This window comes from Aedes albopictus, chromosome 2 (assembly GCF_035046485.1).
Source record: "Aedes albopictus strain Foshan chromosome 2, AalbF5, whole genome shotgun sequence".
Lineage (NCBI taxonomy): Eukaryota > Metazoa > Arthropoda > Insecta > Diptera > Culicidae > Aedes > Aedes albopictus.
In genome coordinates this window covers 360,077,270-360,100,268 of record NC_085137.1, presented here as the reverse complement: position 1 = coordinate 360,100,268, position 22,999 = coordinate 360,077,270, and the positions used below count along the sequence as shown (strand labels likewise).

At 38.9% G+C, this 22,999-nt stretch overlaps 2 protein-coding genes across 2 annotated transcripts; one reads left to right on the top strand and one right to left on the bottom strand.

The window, feature by feature from the left end:
- Positions 1-7,361: 7,361 nt before the first annotated feature.
- LOC115263127 (zinc finger protein 43) lies at positions 7,362-9,438 on the bottom strand. Its single transcript, XM_062848436.1, has 4 exons — positions 9,424-9,438; positions 8,426-8,510; positions 7,590-8,217; positions 7,362-7,519 (listed from the first exon to the last, which is right to left on the bottom strand). Exons 1-4 carry the CDS (start codon positions 9,436-9,438, stop codon positions 7,366-7,368), a joined length of 882 nt encoding a protein of 293 aa, XP_062704420.1. The 3' UTR covers positions 7,362-7,365.
- A 124-nt stretch (positions 9,439-9,562) lies between these two features.
- LOC109403797 (zinc finger protein 16) lies at positions 9,563-17,514 on the top strand. Its single transcript, XM_019676696.3, has 3 exons — positions 9,563-9,901; positions 16,454-17,130; positions 17,346-17,514. The coding sequence occupies exons 1-3, from the start codon at positions 9,773-9,775 to the stop codon at positions 17,473-17,475; spliced, it is 936 nt and encodes a 311-aa protein (XP_019532241.3). The 5' UTR covers positions 9,563-9,772; the 3' UTR covers positions 17,476-17,514.
- Positions 17,515-22,999: the final 5,485 nt, after the last annotated feature.

Sequence of the window (22,999 nt, the reverse complement as noted above, 5' to 3'; positions counted from 1 at the left end):
TGAAGAGTGATAAATGAAATTCTTCCAGGGGTTTATTTAGGATTCCTTTAAAAGTTCTTATTGGGGGTTTTCCAGGAGTTTCTAAAGAGGTTCCGTCTGGGATATTATTAAGAGCACCTGCTTGGATTTCTCGAGGAAGTTCTCCCGAGATTCTCCCAGAGATCTTTTCTGGGATTTCTTAAGGAACACATTTTGAGATTACTTCAGGAGTTTCTAGATTATTTCAAATTCCTTTCAAAAGTTCTCTACCAATAATTTTCGAGATTCCTTCATGATTTTTTCTGGGATTACCCCAGCAATTTTTCCTGAGATTCCTCCAGAAAAAAATTCCGTGGTTTCTCTACAAATTTATTCTAGGATTACTCTCGGATTTCCTTTTACGATTTCTCAGGGAGCTCCATCTGAGATTCTAATTGGTGTTCCTTCAAAAAATTGCTCTAGGATCCCTTCTGAGATTTTTATAAACCTTTTAAAAGGTTCCTTCTGAACTTCTTCCAGAAACTCCTTTCAGGATTCCTTCGAAGATTTACTCTGGAACTTCAAGAGCTTTCTTCCAAGATTTCTCAATGCATTCCGGAAATCCCCTAGGAATTCCATCCGAGATTCTCCCATTAGTTTTTTTTGAATTTCTTCAGAAGTTTTGTTGGACTTCCAGGAAGTATTCCAGCAATTTCACCCGGCATTCCTCTAGCAGTTCTTTCGGGGATTTCTTCAGGAATTCTTTCCGAGATTCCTTCAGAAACTCGTTCCAGGATTCCGTAATACTCCAAAATATTCTTCGGGATCCCTCCAGGAACTGCTTCCGGAATTCTTTCAGGAACTACTTCTGAGATTGCATAAATATTTCCTTCCGGGATTCCTCCAGGTAATACTCCTAGATTTTTTTGGGAACTCTTTCCGGTAACTCTTTCTGGTCTTCTGTCAGGAATTGCTTCTGGAATTTCTTCCGTAACTCCTTCGTGGATTCCTCCGGGAACTTCAGTGATTCCTTTGGGAACTCTTTCCTGGAAATACAGGAAAGAATCTCTGGAAGCATCCAGGGAATAATTCCTGGAAGAATCCAGGCTACAGCTTTTTATAATATCCCATACGAAAAGTCTTTATTAATCTTAGAAGAAACTCCTGGGAAAACCCCAAAGGGAACTTTTGAAGGAGTTCTAAATAAACCCCCGAAAAAATCTCATCAAGAGCTTCTGGCAATCCCAGAAGAAACTTCTGGAGCAAATTTGTGAAGAAACCGCGAAGGATCTCTTGGAGAAATCCCGGATGGAAATTCTGTGAAATCCCGGAAGGACCTCCTGGAGGGGTGCCACAGTGCCGCCATCAAGTCATAAAACATCACACTTTCCTACGCCCGCCTGCATTTGGAAACGAAAAAGAAAAGTGATGTTTTATTTTATTTACTCCAGATCATTCCATCAAAGTTGCACAAGGTCCTGAAAAACAATAGTTTGACCGCCGAATAGTGTCGCCGTTATCAGCAAAATGTGCTCGCCACCTTAGAGCAAAAGTTGGTTATATCTAAGATAAATGCTTATATTGTAGTATTCGGGCCAAGGTAGCAATAGGCATACTATAGCGTGGTTAAAAAAATCGGTTTTGCTCCACACCGCTTATTCGATTCGTAACCAGATTCTAAACTTTCTCCCAAAAAATGAGCTGATTTGGTTGAAAATTGAGAGTGCACAAGCCCTTCAAAGTTTATATGGAAATTACTAGGGAAAAGGACGTTTTTCATTCAATTGATCGTAGCATTTTCCCAAGTACCCTAGAGTGTTAGTTGGCCCTTGGCTTAGGCTACTCTATCAGCTACAACTTTGCCGAAGACCACATTCAAATCGGACGCCTCATTAACTTGCTATCGATTTTTTTTCCAGAATGAAAATCTTTGATTATTATTATTATTATTTATTAAAGACACTTTACCACGTTTGGTAGTGGCATTCTTGTCTGCCCATCGTTGGTTATGATGATTACACCATTCGATGGGCATCACTGCAATTTGCCCTGAAACATAGTAGCAATGATTTATGTGTGCTATTTTTGGCGCCATGTGCAGCAATGTTGCCTGCTTGGAAGCTGAACGATCACCGTTAAAGTTTCTGCAGTTGGATAAACATCGATAACTAATTAATGAGGCGTCTGATTTAAATGTGCTCTTTGGCAAAGTTTAGCTGATAGAGTAGTCTAGGAGTACCAAGGGTCAACTAACACTCTAGGGCACTTGGGGAAATTCTACGGTCAATTGAATGAAAAACGTCCTTTTCTCATAGTAATTCTCATACAAACTTTGAAGGGCTTTTGCACTCTTAATTTTTACCCAAATCAGCTCATTTTTTGGGAGAAGGATTAGAATCTGGTTATGAATCGAATAAACGGTGTGAAGCAAAACCGATTTTTTGAAGCACGCTAAGGGTAGGTGAACGTTGTATGGGAAAATTTAAATTGATCAGATTCAATCAGATCAAAGTTTTTAAGATGCCCTTTGAGGTCATAAATAGCTGTGCAAAATTTGGGCATGATTGGTTTAGCCTACATTTTACGCATCGCGATTGAAGTTTGTATGGGATTTTACATGGAAAACCATACTTTTTCGTATTTTCCTTGAAAGTTGCTCAAAATTGTCCGCTAATGTTAAAGTATTACCCAGGATGAGCCGAAAAACTTTGTCGAAGACCGCAAAGCGATCTGATGCATGTGGAAAAAGATACACTCTTCTAAAGCCAGGCCAAAAATTGAGATTTTATTATTGATGTTTATTCCTTTACATGTTAAAAGATAAGCACACTAAGGTGATCAGTGGGTTATAACTTTTGTTACACGACTCGGATCGATTTGCAGTCTTCGGCAAAGTTTTTCAGGACATCCGAGGCTATACTTTTACATAATCGGTTAAATACTTTCAGAATAATTTTATTCTTTTATAAGGATAATGCAAAAATGTGAGTTTTCCCATATAAAATCCCATACAAATTTCAATCGCGATGCGCAAAGTGTAGGCATGACTGATCGCGCTCAAATTTTGTACAGTCGTTCAGGACCCGAAATGGAGTTAAAAAACCTTGATCTGGAAAAACAACCTCCATGACCCACGCTAACACGCAACCATGCGTCTCCATTTAATTTAACATAATTAAATCAAACACTACAACAAACACAAGCTACTACTGGAAGGACTGGTATAGCAGAAAGAAAAGCGGATTAAATTTAGAGACGAGATTTTACACTGAAAGACGGCTTGCGGATGAAATTACTATTCCGAGGATCAATTTAAATACACAACGCCACTAAATTTGTGCAGACTGATTTTCGTTTCATTTCAACAGATTTATGTTTTCAATTTTACCATGGACCCGATTGACAATTAAAAAAAGTTCCTATTGGCAGCCAGATTCGAACCAAGAACCTTGAGATCACCTGACTCGCATGCTACCACTCGGCTATCGATCCGGTTGACATGAGAGGAAACAAAAAGCACACAAGAACCGTTTGTGGATCGACGATCTCGTTTTGCCATATTAAATTTAAAAACATTTTTATGGTGGGCATTACCGTAAGCCGTCTTTCAGTGTAGCCATTGCGCTCCAATTACATTATTATGATCATTACATTTTTGGTAATCACGAGCTTGTTTTTTTTTTTCGAGACGTGGTACTGATATACACTGGACGATTGTTATAATAATCATTGATATTTAAAAATTACCACACCGTCCTCAACCAGACATTGTACAAACTGAACATTAACATATGCCAACAGATCAGTCGTGTTCAGGTTGAAGCATACCGCGGGCCGAATTGAGGCTTTGCGTCTGCCGCGGGCCGCAGAATAAAAATCATCACTTGAATAGAAAAAAACAAAAACCTTAAACCGTCTTGAAATCCCAACTCAATATCGCACCAGAACTTCAGATGCGCAAATCTCAAAAAGTGAACTTCTAAAGATAGTAAAATTTTAATTTTGTTCTTGCTCACTTGTAGCTCAAAATAAGATGATCTTTATGAATGTAAAAAAAAACACAGTAAGCAGGCAGTACGACGTTTGCCATAACAGCAGGTATTTACTATGTAAGAGCCACTGGCGTAGCCACGGGGGGGGGGTAAGGTTTAGGGTTAAACCCCCCCCCCCAGAGCTAAAATTTGTGGAACAAATTTTCAGTATAAATCGCTTTGTGACGAAAAAAATTTTCGGCTGCGCCGCTATTTTTTAACTACGAATACAATTACTCATTACTGCTTACGAAATGTGACTGTAAAATCAAAAAAGGTATCATTAACCTTTGAAAACCCCTCCCAGAGACAATTTCTGGCTACGCCACTGTTAAGAGCTAATTCCAGATCGAAACATTTGTTAAAACTTATTACATCCCACTAATTGTAAGAATGATTGTCCTTTCTGAAAGTTCTTCTCGGAAGAAATAGTAATACAGATTAACTGAGTTATGTACAGTAAAGATTAGTAAGAACTTGGCTTTATTTTGTTTGCAAAACTTCGTCATGAATCATGGAAATTTATTGAAAAGTATTCATGTCGGGAGCGGTCGCGAAGTGTACCGAGTACACGCACCGTATAAAAAAGCACTTGTGGTACATAGCGTGAGCGTGGTGTCGCTGAGGGTGGCCGAAGACGCGACCGTTCGAGGGTTAAAGACATTTTTTCATAAGATTGAGCATTATTGCAATATTGTTTTATCATTTTAACCAATCACCTACTTTTTTCCAAAGTGTTACCGTCCTAAACGACAACATGTTAAACGGAAAGGAGGATCGCACTATTAACACTGTAACGTTCATTTCGAACGTTTTGAGCGATAGCACCAGCGGCGTCATGGTCGCGATTTTTTTCGCAGTCAAGTTCGCAGATTGTGAACAATCCTCGGTACTCACTTTACGTAATTTATGTTTAGTCCCTTACTGTCAGATCGGTGTAACACGCTAAATATAATTTGCACAAAAGGCTATTTACACGGAAAAAAATATACGGTTATGAATATTTATTGGGTACCGGACTGGTCACCGAAAATTTGATCGTTTTCTTTGGTACATCGAGGTCTTGAAATTAGTCTATGATAGCACCATAATGTTGATGCATGGAGCAATAGCACCAAAAGCTATGAACTCAGTAACAAATTTTGAAAACGACGTATAATCAATGCTACACCATTGATTATACGTCGTTTTCAAAATTTGTTACTGAACTAGCCTGAAGTCTGTCGCACTGGGGCAGCGGATCTCCTCCTCCTCTTCTTGGCGTAACGTCCTCACTGGGACAAAGCCTGCTTCTCAGCTTAGTGTTCTATGAGCACTTCCACAGTTATTAACTGAGAGCTTCCTCTGCCAATGACCATTTTGCATGTGTATATCGTGTGGCAGGCACGAAGATACTCTATGTCCAAGGAAGTCAAGGAAATTTCCTTTACGAAAAGATCCTGGACCGACCGGGAATCGAACCCGTCACCCTCAGCATGGTCATGCTGAATACCCGTGCGTTTACCGCCTCGGCTATATGGGCCCTGGGGCAGCGGATCCTCAGCGGCGAAAAAGGCCAAAGAGAGCACCGATTGAATGGACGATCGAGGCATGTTCGGGAGTCGGGCGAATGTGATCGGTCGGTGCGGCGATCGGCGCGACCGAGAGCGGCAGTTGGTTCTAGCGCTCGTCACCGCAAGGACGCACCTCGAGACGAACGTTCGGGATCACCAACTTATCCACGATAGACGCCGATTGTGCCCCCCCTCGATAATCGGGTACGGTGCCCGTTACCCTCGATAGCGCCCCAGAGTCGGTCCGGTCATAATCACAAGTGACATTGCAGTGCTTATCATACGTGTGGACACCTCCCCCCCCACACACAACATCGGTGGGCGGGTGGAGCGATCGCTATCATCAACGAGAAGGTGATTTATCGGCCGTATCAGTCTAGGTAGCAGCAAAAACGGTTTTGCATCTACATCCGACGGTTTCGGTAATTTATTTTACCTTTTCCAAGGACTCTAAAAATTTTACAAATAATTTTAGTTTTACATAATTGTTCCTGTTTTGTGCATCCCTATAACTTACAGAAGCTCGTTTTCTTGTGAAGACCCGATTGAGCTCTACGGAATGTTGTCCATGTATTGGATTAAATGGATGTAGATGCAAAACCGTTTTTGCTGCTACCTAGACTGATACGGCCGATAAAATCACCTTCTCGTATGGTATACAGTCGTCAAGCTTCCTTCAGCTACCATCAACGTTTGTCCATTCGGAAAAGTGCGTCGGCTGACTCTCGTTCCATCCCCGAAACACCGGAGCACTTGGGAAGCTATCGAGGAACCACCTGGAGAGAGCCAACGATAGTACCGTACCAGCCACGCCCACGCCATCACCAAGTCTGCTTCATTGTGTGCAATACATCGGATAGCTTTAAACGTGAGTAAATGTTCCACTTTCCCACACCATCCGAAAACTCTCCCTTTCATCGCCCTGGGACTCGGGAGCAAAAGAGGCATTTCGCGCCCACTCCGGAAGCTGCCGACGGTCAGACCAGCAGCTTGGGGTCTAGGTGGGTCCCCTTCTGGGATCGCACGAGCTCTCGAGGTCAAAGACGTTTCAAAAGTATTCTGCGGGCCGCATTCTAAAGCTTCGAGGGCTGCATTGGGCCCGCAGGCCTCAGTTTGAGCACCACTGAGTGTAGCGGAAATCGAGATTTTCAACTGCATGAACAGTATGAACCTCAAGTTGAATTAATAATGGAGGGGCCCACAATCAAAGGGGCGTAAGTGACCTTTTTGTCTATTTTGAGCTAAGCATATAATAAAATTCTTCAGATTTCAAGCTTTCAGGAACTTTTTTAAGAATGTTTCTACGATGATTAGAAAAATTACAATAAATCAGAGAAAATTGGGTTCTTTCATACATTTAGTATTCAGAAGTTTCAATCATACATTTAGTATAGGATGAAAAATTGATCAACAATTTTAAACCTCGTTTACTCGAAAGTGAGTTTTTGTCACTTACACCCCTTTGGTTCTAACCCCCTCAATTATAAGATTTGATCTCATTGCAATGAGAAATCTATATGTATAAAAATGAGTTTCAAGTTCCTTTGAGACAACAAACTTCACGAACGGATGAACCGTTCAGCATGACTTCGATTTGTATACATAGTGGCTGTGTTTTTAAATAAAATGGTTACGATAATCGACTACAAAGTAGTACAATTGTGAAGTCGCTGAAACTGTTTTTATGAAGTCTTCGTTCGTCAGCTGGAGGAAGCTGAACTGTCGTCGGTCTGAATTTCTCCTCCTGATCCATACTTAGCATTTGTGCCCAATCAAATTACAAAAAAAAACGGCAACAATAAGAAAACAAACTTGCACTTTTACTATCTTTCCTCAAACACAGATATATCAGGAAAATTGTGTACACTTGCTCTGTGCTCTTTCATAATCGCTGCCTTCGGGAATGCTTGGCCACATTCCGGGCAATCATACGGATGTCTTTTGGTGTGAATTTTTTGATGCAGCTTCACTTCACCTCTGAAAAAGTAAATAGTAAAAGGTAGCGAACCAAGATTGTTATGAAAAATGCCTTAAGTATGCTACTTACGGTGTCTTGAACATTTTGCCACACTCGGAACACGCGTGAACCTTCTTGGTGCAGTGCGTGGTTCGCATATGACCCTTCAGTCCACTGGCTATGGCAAATTTCCTACCGCAAATGTTGCACTCGTGGTCCCGCTTATTCGAGTGCATAATTATAGAATGTTTCCTCAGTGTCGAAGCCACATCGAAAATCTTTCCACAGTTTTCCACCTGGCAGGGTAATTGAATTTTTTTGGTGTGGGTATTGAGATGCTTCGTAAGGTTGTGGTTCTGCCGGTACGAGCGGTTGCAAATCGGACAAGTGAACCTTTCGGTATTGTCATTGTGCAAGGCAACGTGAACCGTATAGGCAGCATTCGAAACTAGCTTACCGCACACATGGCATGGCAGTTTTCTTCGATCGCGGACATAGGTGGGTTTGGTTTTGCTGATTTTGTTTGATGTGTCGTCAATCTTGATATTGGATGGTTGAATTCTCAATGTATCTGAGCTACGATCGAATTGGGTGCCAGTTTCATTCAACAATGGTTGATCTTCGGAGCGGCCATCCTGTTTGGTTGATGCTACATCGTTTACCTGTTTGAATTGATATCTAGCTCGAAATTCCAAATCATTGATAGGGTATTGGTTCCCTTCTTAAGCATGTGGCTCCCATTTTCATCCTTCGAAAAACAAAGGATTGAAGCGCTGTTTGTTTTGTTTCTTTATTTTGTATTTTTTGTTAGAAGTGAGCACCCATGAAAACAAAAAGAACGGAATCAATCGGTGCCGTAATCGCTTGTTTTCGAATAGGATGAATATGGGAGCGTGAGATTAATGATGGAACACATACCCTATTACATTTGGTTTTGAATTCGTTGAATTCTTGTAAAACTTCATGACACTTTTTACACAGGTAGTAATCTTCTAAACTATCGGCAATAATCTGAAAATATGTGAGTTTAATAAGAAAACATTAAAGTGATAGCATTATACCTCTATTTGTAGAAAGTTAAAAATGCGATCAACTAGGGTAAAAGCTCCCTTAGTGGAGGTAGTACCAATAGTGGTGGTAGTGGCAATTTAGCACTATTTCGACCAAAAAGCTTGCAAATGATATTTTTAATAGATGCATCATACCCCATTAATAACATTAATTCAGTTTTGTATTCAGGATTTCCCGAAAAACCTATTTTAAACATTTATTTTCCTTAATTATTTTGCTCCTTTGCACCTATAGTGGTGGTAGTGTTCCTATAGTGGTGGGTCCCATAAGAATTCAATGGGATGCGCCACTATAGGAACCAATGTTAAATTTTACCTCCATAATAGGAACCGTGTACCTATAGTTGGTGCAAGCGATTTATTAGCAAAAACTGAAATAAACAATGGTTTTTACATTTTTTCTAGCAAATTTAAGTGAAAAACTACCGAATAACGTTTTCAGACTTTTCATTTTGTGGTATTATCAATTTTATTCAATTATTTTACTACAAGGAGCTACTAATAGCACCACTATTGGTACATTTACCCTAGTTCTACTTTTTCATTCAAAATAATGAAAATGGTGTTTTCATGTACACTCAGGAAAATTGCCTCATACTTAATGGCAAATATCCATGTGCCAAACCACATCCAAAGTATATGCAACCAATACCCGATTACGCAGGCAAATTAGCACATGAATAGTATGTGCTCTAAATTGTATGAGTTGCTGCTGTATGGTGCCTCATCAAAAGTATAAGTCGCACTAATGGAAAACATTTGTTTACCCCCATTGCAAAAATCCATGTCCCGGACACATAGAAGGAATGAAGATTTTTTTCCCAGTGTAGAACTTTGAGGCACAACCGGCAAACTTTCATAGATTCCATTACTAAATTTATAAACAAGATACCTAAATGCAAATCGTATTGGAATTCAATACATAAAGATCAAATGAATCAACCGATTGGAAATTTATGTGTTAGTGTTGCTTTATGCTTTGTAGATTGCATGCATGTCTGTAAGGCTCTCTCTGGTACAGATACAGTATGTGTGTATCGATCACAACTACCTTCAAAGAATAAGTTAATCGAATCTTTCTGAAGGGTTTAAAAGTTGGAATCAAAACAGAAACTCATATTTTTCTCATTTGCAGTCTATTCATCCAACTACCTAAGCGGTAAACTTTAATAAATTAAAGTTTTGATAGCATTACGAGCTACAATGCAAGAAAAGTTGTTGCTGGAAGCCTGTAGGTTGTGCCTACGTAAGTTGGAATCAGAGTTCGATATGGTGATACTGAATGGAAACGAAGCATACACAAGCATGGTCAAAGATCTGTTGTGCATTGCGGTGAGCATTGATTGGGATCTCTATTTACGTGTAACTAAGGTTTTATTTAATAACCCGCTTCTATGAATTGCTTTGAATGTTATTAGTTCCTTCCTTAGCTTTGTGATAATTATTCTATTTACTTAAAATCAAGCCTACCTCATAATACAATTTTAATTCAATTGTCGGCAAACAGTGATTAATTTATATATTCATACATAATTATGCTTAGTATTATTATAGAGTTTTGGCACTTCTCAGCAAAAATTGCTGGAAACTTTCACCTACCCCGGGCAATCGAAATGCCAAAGGGGATTAGGCTCTGTGGATTTCGTTAGCCGGTTTCCTTATGCTTATCCTAATGAGTGCTTCGGATGTCAGTTGTGATGATTCAGAAACCGCCTAACTATACTACAGGTTCCAAGAATCACCGCTTTCAGGATGCTGCTCAGGTCCTTCTTCAATTTCAGCTTGTCTAGGGAGGGACCTTAGGAGAGATTTAGGGACAACTCCAGTTGCCGAGAGGACAACCGGAACTATACGGACGTCAACCAGGTGCCACATCTGCTTCAACTCCTCCGCTAGGTCGTGGTACTTGGTTATCTTAGCTGAGAACGTTGATTGGACAGTACAGCTATGTCGATGAGGGTTACTCGCTTCATCCTTTTGTCGTAAACCACAATGTCGGGCCCCGGTTGGCACGAATGAGGACGTCCGTAATGATCTCGCGATCCCAGTCAGAGTTTAAAATTTTCATTTTTAATGAGTGAAGTTCAATGTGAATTTTGAAAATTCTCAACTGAAGGATCAAAATAAAATTCATTTTGGTGAATGAATTTTCTCACTTATTCATTCATTTTTCTGTCACTGAGAAATATAACTAGACCAAAACTCCCGATTATTCTTCCAATCGTCTCAAAACTTGTGCTAAGTAGTTAATTAGAATACTTACTGCTCCATTTGTTCATTAAGTCGGATTGTGCGTCTGTTAGCAGAAATTGGGCATTTTATGACGTGCGAAAAAATATTCGTGACAGAGAATTGGATAAAAAAAGAGAGGCATTCAGCTGACAATGAATGTGGCCAAACACGAATGAAAAAATGATAATGTCAATCTTCACTTTCAACCTTCGATTTTTTTTACACAATGATCCCAGTACAGCTTTATGCAACTATTTTTCGGAACCGGGTCCGGCTGGTATTTGTTGTAGGGTACACATCTGTCGACCAAGTTATGCTTTAAAGCAAGCTGTTGGTGCACAATCTTGGAAACTTCGTTGTGACGATCGAGGTAGGCTGATCCAGCTAACACTGAACAGCGTACAACGACATGCTCGATTGTTTCCCCTACTGAATTGCACTTCATACACTGCCGTGAATCGCAAGTCAGTCCCATCTGCATTTTGGGAAAATCTTAATTAATGGCAGTTTTTGATCTTTCTTCGCATGATCCTCCAGCTGTATGAATAAAAATATATAGTTTGTTCGGTAATATCGAAAAACAACACCAAGTCAGATTGTCCCATAATGAAAAGTAATCGCAAGTCAGTCCTATTACGAACTTGTGTGTAAAACTGAACACTGTCTTAGCCAGCTTTATAGTCTTTGCAGTTACGTATTCACGTTTGAAACAACTTGTGAAAGTTTCACGATGATCGCAAACGTGTTCAATTCATGGTATTTTTTGAAATTTCATATAGAAAATGAACTTAACAACTTCAGAGTTTATTTTCTCAATGCCTACTTTTTACAGATGGGACTGACTTGCGATTCACAGCGGTCCTCCACGTCTTCGTGAATATGTACCCGCGACAGTTCTTCGTCGCAATTAACCGGTCCTGGATGGCTACCATGAAACCATCTGTTTCCGAGAAGAGGTTACCTCACACCAGCCAACGTCAACGGTCTGATGTCGCAGTTCAGCTGGTAATCTTCCTGCGCCAGATGCAGGACGCTGTAAGTATGATCAGTTTCACATACAATGTGGTACATTTCGTGAAAGTTCTGGCTTTCTACGAAACATGCTCGCAACTGCCGGATTTGGGAGACACGTAGTGCCTGGATTTTGGTGACGCCTCTTCCTCCTACTGCGCGTGGCAGGGTGACTCTCGATGGACGACTTTAGATGGAGCTTGCGATGCTTGGTCAACGCCACTCTAGCGCCTCGAGGCCACTTCACCACCAAGTTCACCACCCGAAGCTATAGATCAACACAGCAAACGCGTTGATCACTTTCACCTTGTTTCCGGCTGACAGAGAGCTTCTCAAGTCCTCAGAACACCGTTGACACGATGCAAGAACTTGTCCTGTAGCTTTTTCTTGATTGCTATATGGCGAATACCTCAAACATGTATGAAGCCGAGGTATTTGTACGCTTCGCCTTCAACCACATTACTTCTGTTCGAAACAGCTGGCATACCCTACTTAACCCCAGGGAAGATGGACTGACCGACATTTGTCGATTCCAAACTCCATCCGGATGTCGCGTCGTTGCTGAGTACCGTCACAAGCTGCAACAGTTGATGAAGCCTCTGCACTGATTCCGCAATCAGCTTCAGATCGTTCATACAGAAGGCGTGGGCTGTCCTTGTGCTTCTTTTCTCACTTTTGCAGCTACCATAGCTGCTTAACCTCGCTTTGGGGGTTATATTTTTATTCACAGGTGTCGGATCACTTTGCACTTTGCCACCTACAAGAACACCAAAGGATAATTGGACGCTTACAGTGCCACCAAGCGGCAAAAATCGCAAACTTAAGATTTCTACATACATATGGACAAGTTTTTCCATACAAACTCCAACCCCAATAGCACACTTGTTCTACATCAGTTTTTGTGACTCTTATATGACCAAATTTGGTCATATAGGCGTTATATCGACTTTTCTAAAACATCCCAAGTAACATTTCAAGTTTTATCAAATTCTACAAGGTTGCTATAAAACGACTTTCATAAAGCCATGGCCAAGATATTTTCGACTTTATTTCATCGACCATAACCTCACGAAGAGTGAAATCAGGCCAGTTGGCCCACCCTGCAGGAGGTTTCGAAAGAACCTTAACAAAAGCGATTTGGCATTTATGGATGCCGTTTCTATGCCACGCTTTCTAAGCGCTTGCTTTTTCCACTAATAATTGCTTTTATCATAACATTTTTGTGTTTATGAATTACATCCAATCTAAATAAATTCTTAAAAACAAAAAAAAAAGAGAACACCAAATTCGAAACATGATGGCTCCATCATATTTTTTCAGGTGAAATATTTATCGTCTAGTACTTTAATTTCAATTGCCACGTGAAATTCACTGCGAAACATACTAAAATAGGCCTAAAAATAAAAAGCCCCTTCGAAAATCGCTCTCATTTCGATTTATTTTTGGTTCCTACCAAAGTAAGAAATGTTGGACAAAATAATAATTTGATGAATTTCACTTACATGTTGCCTTTTTAATATGCTATTTTAGTCATTAAATAAATTTCAGTTGGTATCACTCCATTATCAAGCAACACTATGTGCACAAATGCTTAAAAATAAAGTATAAGAATGAAATGAAATAAAATAATTATGGCGGCTATCAGATTTATCAACATTGCTGTTTTGCAGCCATAAAAGAATCTATTAGTGCGTATACATTTATAATTGCATTTGTGAAGACAGTATTCTTGCCAAAATGTTCTTATAAAAGCCGTTTGTAGACCGCTTGGCTATTTTTCAGAATTTATGATGACCAAACAGCAGGCAAATAAAATTTTGACAGCTGGTTTGTTGATCCGTTTGTTTATGCACTTGTTGGTCCATTTTCAGATCGTATTACCTATAAATTTATCCCAGTTTTCTCTGTACTGCGCGGAAATAATCATGAATCATCGATATACGTCCGCACTACAAAGAAGCTTCTTCGGTAAGTTTGCTATGTATCGTGTTAAAGCTGAATTCTGTTGCAACTTTATGATCCCGAGCCTGACCATTGGGACGATGATAGCGAGTCGATGCAAGCGCTACCGGATTTGTATCTAGTTCAGCTTTGCAGTCCTGTTCATCGCAAGCTAAGTTATATGGGGAAATAAGCTTGTTGTCGTCAAGAGGTTTTTGCCAGCCGATGACCTGGGAGAATCCTTTATATGAAAGTATTCCACCAAAACGCTAAAATAGTGCTATACAGATTTTGCTCGACCACCACTCAATCGATTACAATGAGGGTGTTGAGTGAATTTGGTAGAAGTGTGCAGTGTTTGTTTTTACGTATTTGCATATCATTTAAGTTGGTTATATATTTTCAATTTAACAAATGCATAGAATTTTATGATATCTTTTTCGTGAAGCCGAAGATCATACCGTTGGGACTTTCATAAAGCTAAACGGCTTTATGCTGCGTTTTGTAAATTCAAAACAGTCTTATGATGTATTTTAACATAGCAGTTATTAGCAACGGTTTTATCTTGGGTTTCATAGAGGAATTGATTACCGTTTTAAACCTGCTAATAATGCCAAACGATATTGGCATTTAAATTTGTCTTCAAAAGGTTTCGAAAATAACCAGAAGAAAAACTTTAAAGTTTATTGTTTTAGCAACCGTAAATGCTCTTTGTAATCAAAACGGCAAGCTTAATGCCATGATAAAACCGTTTTAAATTATCTTGAAAGCAAAATGGTTATTGAATTGTTACTTGGGATATGTGCTACTAGGGAAGTTCGTTGAGCGCCCCCTAAGACTAAATCGATTTCTTTAAAATTTTGAACGTAGTTTCTGGGACTCCAAAATAACTCCAAAGTACTCCAAACTCGCTTGAAAAGAAAATGTCCTAAAAACCAATTTTCTTGACTTAAAAACCTAAAAAAAATCTGCGAGTGATTCGACCAACATTTATTTCAGCGATTTTTGTCATGATTCTTTCAGGAAGGCTTAAGGCTTAAGGTGTTTTTAGAAACTTCTAAATAGATGCATGTAGTAGTTCAGGAACATAGCTTTCTTTAGTACCAGATTTTATAAAAAAGTCTGTGAGTAATGGCTACAAAGATCTCAGATATTACCTGAAAATTCTGTAAAAGTTTCAACTAAAAATATTTCACATGCTTCTCAAGAGATTTAGCATTAGCATTAAGCGAGTTGCACAAATTCATTGGTGGTACAGTCCTAGACCGCTGTTGTGAGGGTTGCTTACTTCCCGTCCGAACCAAAGCACAAAGATTTGGGACTAATCTCTGACTCTTAGACAAGACTGACGTAATCCTCCAATGGTCGAGCACTGTCCTGGCAGCGTCCTTGCGACTGCTGAGGGATGGAAAAGTATGGTTAGTTATGGTCAACTGCACGAATTTATGCTCACCTGCTTTCTCTCACAGAAAAATTGACGTTTGAGAGGTGTCGGCACCGCTCAAACGTCAAATTTCGTGTGAGAGTAAGCAGGCCAGTATAAATTCGTGCAGTAATCCATTGGACACATATGAAAAATGTAGACAGCTCTACGATCTCTCAGGCCTAGGTGTCACGGGAATTTGGATATTGTTAGTGAAAGGGTAAACTCCAAACGATACTCTTGGTCAACGTTCAGGCACACCATTGTTAGACTTCTTCGAATCAGTTGTCTGCCCGATTCATCCTGGTTTCCTCGACATCTTGATGGCATTTGGTTAAATTACTATATTCTTCGGTTGATAATTTGAAATATAAAATAATATTAACATCGTACGTCAAATAAGCATCATATTAGTGATACGCTCGCCACAGTTCCATATTTTTACAATATTATTTATATCATGCGATAAATTTACTGAATCCTGCTGAAATAAAATGTTAATTATCAGTACATTGAAACCAAAATACTACAACACACAAAAAAGTGCATCAAACTTTGATCTTGGAATGTTTCTAAATACGGTAAATGCTTCTCAAGAGCAATGGTGGATGTTTCCTCGACCTTCTCGTTCGCCCTTAACGTGGCCGAGTACCCTCTCTCTTGATTGCGCTCTCGTATTGAACCGGGAAAGAGAATGAGTAGTATTTAGTGAAGCGTTACCGAGCATGTTGATTACGAATTGCTGCATTCGCGAGTGTAGTACAAGCTGAGTATAGACCGTTCAGTGGCTCGCGATAAAATTCCAAACTATGAGGATTTCCATAAAAAAAACTAGATTTTCGTAGAAAAAGATGACCACTGAAATGGGACACGTTCGGTAAAGCACTAGATTTGAAGTAATGAGCTGAATTTTTGTAAGATGAGAAGGTTAATTCGCCGTTTCTGCATTGAAATGGTTCTAAAACAAGTTCTAAAAGCGTAGTAAAAATCTAATACTTTACCGATCGAGTCCTGACAAAGAAAATTTAGAATTATTATGTAGTTTAGTATATAACACATTGTTTCCATTTTTCTTTGGAAAATCCCTCGAATTTCAGGAAAATAATCTGGGAAAACTCTCTGGATGTATTCATTGCTTTTAAATAAAATGCGAATTGCTTGGAGCTCTATCAAAATTTTCCGCATTATTATAGATATTTCATTTTTGATCATCGTTGAATCTTTAAAGTTTATGTGTGTTTTAATGTTTATTTCCAAACTTTTAATTTTTGAATTAGATTCTTACAGATCCTACACGAGACTACTTTATATGTTCGTCATGTCGACATACTTTGGACGATTTTAGTACTTTTAGAAGCCTTTGCCAGGAAAATAATGCACTATTTCGCAGCCAACTTCAAATTTCCTCCACTACATCGGATAATGTTAGTACGGATAAAACACGATGTCAAAATGAAATACTCGAAAATGGGCACAAAGTCAATCTTGAAATAGTGAGTCCCAGCTTTGATTCGCCGGATCCGTTGCATAAAAAGTCGAGCAAACCACAAAGTGTCAAGAGGAAACACCCGACCATCGCCTGCACTCAGTGTGGTAAAATGGTCAGCAAGAACAACATGGCGGCCCACGTGGAAACCCACCAGGAATGCAGAGTTCAATTCCCGTGCGCTAACTGCGACAAGGTGTACACCGATGCAAACAATTTGAAGAAACACATCAATACGCATACCAAAAGTGCCATCTATCGGTGTGAGGAGTGTGACAAGAGCTTCGACAGAACAGATTGTCTAAGAAAGCACAGGAAAATCATGCACAGCGATGAACGGGATCATGTTTGTACTGTTTGCGGCAAGGGATATGCATTGAAGCAAAGTTTGACTCAGCATCTGAAATCCGCCCATTCTAGCACCAAAACGAAGGAATGCATGGTTTGCGGAATGTTGTTCAAATTTAAGTAAGTGCCCAGTCAACACACGATCGTATATGCTGTTGGATAGGATGCAAAAGTGGAGGCGATATACGCACACTTTACACGCGGTTAAATGGAAGCAGGTACGCATATGGCCTCCACTTTAGCATCCTATTCAACATCATATAGGACTTTGTGTTAGCTGGGTGGTGGATGGTTGTTTTCTTAGGGGCTATGAGTAATTTTCTGTTTCATTTCAGTAACGAACTTAAAATGCATATGACAAAACATACTAAGGAAAAACAGCATTCATGTCCCATGTGTTCGAAGCAATTCACAAGAGCTTATTATCTTAATGTACATATAAAAAGTATTCACACAAATGATTAAATGATTAATGATTGATTACAGTGTTGTTTTTTATTCTCTTTTTGTTATTTTTCTTACTTACTACTTTACTTTAATTACTATTTACTTACTAAATTATTTCATTATTCACGTTATTTACTTCACATTGAAACTACTTTTCATGCCATAAAATAGGAGTGCATAAGTTAAAACGTTAGCATTAGCATGTTAGCATTAAACAAGAAACACAAATTCGTAGGTGGTATAGTCCCAGAGACCTCTACATCCTAGTAGGCCTAGGTGTCACGGATATTTGGGTGTTGTTAGTTTAAGGGTAAATTTCAAAGGAAACGATTGGTCAATGTTTAGGCACCAAATCGATATACAGGAACAAACTCATCAAATTCAGTATCAGCTATATCACTACCGACAGCAATATCACTAAAAAATACACGAAAATCACGTGAAAATGAAGACGAATTTCGGCACCCTGACGGGAATAAGACAAACTCTCACAACAATCGAATTATTCTGCTCAACACTACGTGACCCGCTAAATCGTCAGGTAGGCAAGAGAAATACGTTGAACACCGAAGATGAATTTACAATCATTTTCCGAGGTAGGCATTTGCGGAAGGCATATCACCACCATTCGTTTCTCAATTCGACCGGTCATATTCAACACACGCAGAGCAAAGAAAGCGCAGGACAGTTTTGATAACGCAGCCGCTCACGCGTTCAGCCTGCTACCATGGACTAATTTCAAGACCCCGATGTACCAAAGAAAACCATTAAATTTTCTGTGTCTAGTCCGGTACCCAATAAATATTCATTACCGTGTATTTTTTTTCGTGTAAATTGCCTTTTGTGTAAATTATATTTGGCGTGTTACACCGATCTGACAGCTTTGACAGTAAGGGACTAAACATAAATTACGTAAAGTGGGTACCGAGGTGTTGCAATTCGCAACGAAAGAGACAGTTTTCCGATTCTTTAAACGATATATTGTAGCGAAATCGATTACAGTGACGATAACGACAGTAGCGTTAAAAAATCCCTGGCAAAAGAACATAGTTTCGTACATAAGTTTTTGTTTTCGTATTCGTTTTAGCTTTTTCATTTTAAGGATTTTATGATTGTTTTGTACACAGCAGTATGTAAAACTTACGTTTAGTGTCCCTTTCTAGTAGTCTAGGCAATAGTTCAGTGGTGGGTAAGCTAAAATTTACATTTCAGGTTAGATTTAGTTCAGAGGTTTTAATATACACACAAATACCTGCTCTGCGTTTTTCCGGCGATTACTTGTGTCTCGATTTACTGCACAGTGTCCGCGTCACGCGTTTATGTTTGATATCTGTATGTTTTATGTTTTAAAGTAAGAATCATTCATAATTTTAGGCTATAATCCATTGAACCCACCTGTGATAATTCGTCGTACTACTAGTTATAAGAATTTATCAACTAACTGCATGATACGTTTTAACTTAGTATTACAATAAACTTCTGATAACACTCAGTAGAGAAAAATAATTTTATAATAGTTTTAAGGTAGATTTAAGAGCAAAAGAAAATAGTGCTGAATTCACTTTCGACCGCATGCTGACTTGCTAATTTTCTATCTTCTCGCGATCTATCTGTCCCTGACGTTTACTACCGTTTTTTGTCATTCTGACGTCCTACACAGCGGCGCGCTGCTCACGGGGGCCTGTCATAGTGGACAAGGTAAAAAATGTAGGTTCGTACTGTTTCGCTGGTTGGATGTGTGGGGCGGTGCGACTAGAAGTCGCGACACGAGGATTGTTCACAATCTGCGAACATGACTGCGGAAAAAATCGCGACCATGACGCCGCTGCTGCTACGATTTCTCGGGAGCGCACGAATTGAAACAGGGCATAAAAAGAGGGAATTTAATGCATAAATTAAGTCAGAGGGCACTTAGTCTTCGTGATCAGGGTTGAACCTGAGGGTTTGAGATGGCGTCAAGGTGGTTTTCGGGAGTTTCAGGAGAGATTTCAGAAAAGGGGTTCCTAGGGGTTTCTGTGATATTCAGGTGGGTTCCAAGAGGATTTGAGAGATCTTTAACCCTTTGAAGCTGGATTTTTTAAGCGTTATTATAGAGCATAGATTCCCAAACTTTCAAGTTGTGCGACCCCCTTTGGTCAGAAGACATACCTTTAGCGACACCCCATAGAAATTCTCTCATTTGTTGTCTGTTACAGTGAAATATTCGACTCTTTCTCGCGACCCCCTGGATGATGTCCGGCGACCCCCCTGGGGGGTCACGACCCACAGTTTGGGAAACCATGTTATAGAGTATTTATCTACTTTTTTCTATTGTTTTGATGCTCTGCAGCATATGATGCAGTTTATTTTTTCTTGTTATCCTAGGTCATCCAAATGGTTTAGATCCTGAAATCTACGGGTGTAACAGTAACTTCTATAATTATACAAATTTACGATTTGTATTCTATCATATCTAGTAAGTCTTCTGAAAGTTTAATAGACAGTATCAGATCAGTCGGGATATCCTAGGTCATCCAAATTGTTCTTGAGTTCAGATCCTGAAGTCTACGGGTGTAACGGTAACTTATTTCATTATACAAACCTACGATTTGTAATCTATCATGTCCAGTAAGTTTTCTGAATGTTCAAAAGACAGTATTAGATAAGTCGGGATACTCTAGGTCATCCAAACTGTTCTTGAGTTCAGATCCAGATCCTAAAGTGTACGGGTGTAACGATAACTTCTCTCATTATACAAAGCTAAGATTTGGATTCTATCATGTCTAGTAAGTCTTTTGAAAGTTCAATAGACAATATCAGATCATTCGGGATATCCTAGGTGATCCAAACTGTTCTTGAGTTCAGATCCTGAAGTCTACGGGTGTAACAATAACTTCTTTCATTATACAAAGCTACGATGTGTAGCCTATCATGTCCACAAAGTCTTCTGAAAGATCAATATGTGCACAGTATCAGATCAGTCGGGATATCCTAGGTCATCCAAACTGTTCTTGAGTTTAGCTCCTAAAGTCTACGCATGTAACGGTAACTTCTTTCATTATACACAGCTACGATGTGTAATCTATCATGCCCAGTACACATAAAATACAACAAATGCAGATTTCTAATAATGAATTTCATAAAAGTCTGAACAACCATAAATATTAGAAAGGTACAGAGCAATGCATACTAGACCTGTTCACTTTGAAACTTTTTTTCTCCGATTCTCCGTGACACATCAAATTATCAATCCACATGCAAAAACAAGTCTTCAGTCCAAAATTGAGCCAAATTGATAAAGATTTAAAGGTGTATCAAATCGATTTTGTGTTTTTTTAACCGTTTTCACAGAAATTTACTCATAAATCCAGAAAATTGCTCCGAAAGGGTGCCGAAAATACCGTTAGGATATAGTTAGTACAATACTCTACAACTTTGCCGAAGACACTACGGTGTTTCAATTGCTTATTTCGAAGTTATTCAATAATTTTAGTTGAGAAATCACGAAAAAACACGATATTTTTACGATTTCACATATGAAAGTCATGTAATTTTACATTATTTTAAGTGACTAAATTAATTAGCTATTTCTCCTTTATGTAACGAACATTTCGTCCATACATTGTTTTTGTGTAGGAATTCGTTTTCAATGACTAATTATCAAAAGTATGTCACGTTGATACTAAAAATCGCGTAGAGTTGCCAGCACGAATTAAAACAAAGTTACCCATGATTAAGACGTCATGCCATCGTATTCTAATGTCTTTTGATTCAAGTATCAGAAATGGCGCAGATGATAAGGCTCGAGCCTGCGGATCAGAAGGTCCCAGGTTCAAGCTCAAATACATAATAAACTTTTTTTCTTTCTTTGTAGCAGTTAGGATGATGAATCTGCCATGAGCCATGGCCCATGACTTACACACAATCTCCCAAATAATGATGATCGACACCAGCCAATTAAGGCCATTCCAGGACTAGCTAGATATTTAGTATACTTGTTGACAAGAAATCGTGTCGACGAGATCAGCTGGACGAAATATTGGACATCTGTTTGATACCGATTAATTTAGCTAAAACAATTCAATACGATGATGGAACTGCTTCTGGATGCAAAATTCATCATACAACTGTGGAGATTACTTCCATCTATCTAGCCACAAGCAACACAACTACATGATAAAGGGAAACTTCATTCTTACTATGCACTCTACGGTTTCGAAATAAGGCTATGATGCCAAATTGCAATGAGATGCAGAGCGTAGTCTCATTAACTTATAGCTGGATCGAGACGCAACAAATCCTATTCCAGAGCTCGAACCTTGAATCTTCGAATCGGCAGTCTCATGCTCAACCATCTACACCAAATTGAAACTGATGCAGATGCGACAAAGAAATGTAATGACGTTTTAATCATGGGTAACTTTGTTTAATTTTGTGCTGGCAACTCTATGCGATTTTTAGTATCAACGTGACATACTTTTGATAATTAGTCAATGAAAACAAATTCTTACACTAAAATGATGTATGGACGAAATGTTCGTAACACATAGAAGCAACAGCTAATTAATTTAGTCACTTAAAACAATGTAAATTTACATGAGTTTTACATGAAAAACCGTAAAAATATTGTATTTTTTCGCGATTTTTTAACGAAAATTGTTGAATAACTTTGAAATAAGCAATTTAAACACCGTAGTGTCTTCGGCAAAGTTGTAGAGTATTGTTCCAACTATATTTTAACGGTGTTTTTGGTACCTTTTCGGTGCAATTTTTTGGATATTGGAGTACATTTTCGTGAAAATGCTCTAAAAAACACAAAATCGATTTGATACACCTCTAAACCTTTACCAATTTGGCTCATTTTTGGACTAAAGACTTGTTTTTGCATGTGGATTGATAATTTGATGTGACACGGGTAGGTCAAAAAAAGTGAACAGGTCTAATGCATACTAGTCTTTGAAGAATATGTTATCATTAATTAGTGTAGCAGGCTATAGCATTGCAAGTGTAGATATAAAACTGTGTACTCCATAAAAGATTGGATGACCTGAATTATCACAAATCCATCATGAAGTGATCATTGAGGTTCATGGATCCTATTTGGTTGTGTATCAGTGGGTCGGCTCCAGAGACACGTTCTTCTCCGTTTGGGAAATTTGTGCCATTATTTGGTTGTGTAACGTTACTATCTACTTTATCAACTAAACTCCATAACAGTAAGGATGGCCCATAATATCCCAAAAATATATAACAACGCCTAGTATTCCTCGAACTGCTTTGGTAAATACAGTGGATGTAACACTACTCAACGTAACAGCAAAAGCTATTATCACAAGTGTAGACCTGAAGATATAATCTCTGAAGTAGTTTGGTTGATCTGGAATATTTATTACAAAAATAAAAGAAAATAAATTACTATAAATGGATTAACACATCACGAACACACAGAACCTTACAAATTCACAATATACAGACATCACAAATTGATGCAACACGACACAAAACATAAATGTGCCTTGTTATGCAGTTGGATAACTTCTTCTGATCACAGGGTGACGGACGA

Excerpts from the sequence above, each read along its gene's own strand:
- LOC109403797 (XM_019676696.3), top strand. The coding sequence starts at position 9,773 with ATGCAAGAAAAGTTGTTGCTGGAAGCCTGTAGGTTGTGCCTACGTAAG. Across the intron at positions 9,902-16,453 it reads AAGATCTGTTGTGCATTGCG|ATTCTTACAGATCCTACACG; the intron begins GTGAGCATTGAT and ends TTTTTGAATTAG. Across the intron at positions 17,131-17,345 it reads GGAATGTTGTTCAAATTTAA|TAACGAACTTAAAATGCATA; the intron begins GTAAGTGCCCAG and ends GTTTCATTTCAG.
- LOC115263127 (XM_062848436.1), bottom strand. Across the intron at positions 8,218-8,425 it reads CAACGAATTCAAAACCAAAT|GGAACCAATACCCTATCAAT; the intron begins GTAATAGGGTAT and ends ATGCTTAAGAAG. Across the intron at positions 7,520-7,589 it reads GGCAAAATGTTCAAGACACC|AGGTGAAGTGAAGCTGCATC; the intron begins GTAAGTAGCATA and ends TTACTTTTTCAG.